Here is a 2,037-nt window from a genome sequence, read left to right as displayed (position 1 = left end):
TAATGCAGCATTGTGTTACTTGTGAATGACTTTGTCACTGTTGCATGAGTTATTTTGATGGTGGCATAGAACTAGCCAGAATGTAACTTTGCTGGCTTACAAAAAGTGGATGTGTAATGGCTCTTAACAAATTGCTATGAAAGGTACCAAACAGAATATCAAGTCATGTCAAATCTGGATCATTTAAGACAGTCTGTGGATTGACAGGTTGAACCGAAGTTCTGGCTGCGAACATAACAGCTGTTTTTTTCTCATAGTATAAAGTGTTTCCAATTTTAACCCACTTTTCAAGGCATATATTCATTCTAACAAGTCCATTTTCCTATTTAACTCTACTACCTCTAATGGTATTGTTTGAACAGACCCTGTGCAAAAGTGTTTAAGCATGCTCTAGTTTAAGTACTAACTTCTTAATTCTGATATTCAGGCTGAAGCCTAGTTAGTATTTAAGATAAAAACACTGAAAATTAGCTGCATTTATAACATTTAATGCAACATCTTCTGGTCATATTTGAGAAATTAGATTTACAAAATACTGACAAGTTTAGTACTATTATGACTGTAACCTTTTAAGTGATGCACTGAGACTAAGTGACAATGGCCAGCTTGAGTAATTTTTTTATATGAAATTGTTATGCACATGAAAATTTGTTGTGTAGTTTTTCAATTTTTCATATTTTGGTGCTTCATTCTATGCTATTCCATTTACTGACAAGATAAGGTTCAAGAAAATTTGTTTTTATGTAAGAGTTTACTCTTGAAAGTAAATAGAATACATGTAATTCTGAAGATGAAAACTGGTAATAATTCCTCTATGGTTAGTAATATGAGCTAAAAGGACTGAAAAATGTTTGCATTCCAACAGTTTCTATAAAAAATTGTAGTTTAGATTAACGAGAGACATTTAAAAAGAAATCTTTGAACTCACATGTTATATTAGAAGAATAAAAGTAGGAGTTATATGTATGGAAATCAGGAAAATATGTTGCATTAGAAAAACCTCAGCTGTGAAGATGCTTTACAGCTGATCTGCAGCTGCTCAAACGTGGAAACACTTGTCCAGTGGAACACTTGTGCTGCCATATCATAATAGAAAGATATGGTAGTTGTTTAACATGCCTTGATATGCCTGTGTTAACCTGCCACAGTCTGTTACATAACATCTAAAGTAGTGTATGATTCTGAGCTTGACAAATACTTGCATGTAAATTTCAGAGGAAAATATCCAGTAGATTTGTTACATGTTGCTGCCAATAAAATATAACATTTTTGTTTTTTGTTGTTGTCTGATGAAATTTCACAGTTTGACACAGCTAATACAAAAAAAAATAGTACGGACATACCTGAAGCTGTTTTAGCATCCGTAAACTGTTCGGGATTTGAATACCTTCTGATTATCAAAGGATGTGAATCAGACACAGGAAACTGCTATCAGTGGAACTGTGTGCTGCGTACTGTGTATTTGGAGTAAAGTGCAGGAATGTAGGATATACAAAGCTTGAATTCTGTTGCTTAAAATAATATCTCTTGAATTCTATGCTGTCATATCACTTTTTGCAAGATTTGTTGATAGCATCAGGAATGCAATGAGGAAAGTGATGTGAAAGATTCAATTGTGTATTGATGAAAGTGCAAATAGTTAGCATACTGAGATTTTTCCCTTTTTTATAATTTTTTTTTGTAAGTGTTGCTCTCAAAGGACAGAAATCCAATCCTTTATTACTCTCATGTATATGATTTGTGGTATTTGATTTTGGATTAACCTCATTATGATTAGTTTTTATATACATGCACACTATACTGCTGTTATATGAAGTTAATCTTTTATTTATATTGAATGTTCTTCTTGTATTAAGATGCACATTGCAGCATACAGTTTGTGATATGACCTAATCTTTGTATCATTTCATAAACTTCAGATGAGCTTATTATTTGCATGATGTGATAGTTTGTGATGAAAAAAGAGCTTTCACGAAACAGTTGTGATGTAGACTGTCAAGCGACATGCAAATAGTGCAACATGTAGTCCCATAAAGT

General features: G+C 32.6%; 1 protein-coding gene across 1 annotated transcript in view; it reads right to left on the bottom strand.

The window, feature by feature from the left end:
* Positions 1-1,391, bottom strand: part of LOC119592456 — a gene marked incomplete in the record, with an annotated part of 32,168 nt that extends 30,777 nt beyond the window's left edge. Inside the window, 1 exon segment of the mRNA XM_037941278.1 lies at positions 1,344-1,391. Within this exon segment, the coding sequence (XP_037797206.1) occupies positions 1,344-1,361 (18 nt within the window).
* Positions 1,392-2,037: the final 646 nt, after the last annotated feature.

Source organism: Penaeus monodon, chromosome 30 (assembly GCF_015228065.2).
Source record: "Penaeus monodon isolate SGIC_2016 chromosome 30, NSTDA_Pmon_1, whole genome shotgun sequence".
In the NCBI taxonomy this organism is placed as follows: domain Eukaryota; kingdom Metazoa; phylum Arthropoda; class Malacostraca; order Decapoda; family Penaeidae; genus Penaeus; species Penaeus monodon.
Note: the sequence above shows the minus strand (reverse complement) of the source record. Positions and strands in the feature narration are given on the sequence as shown.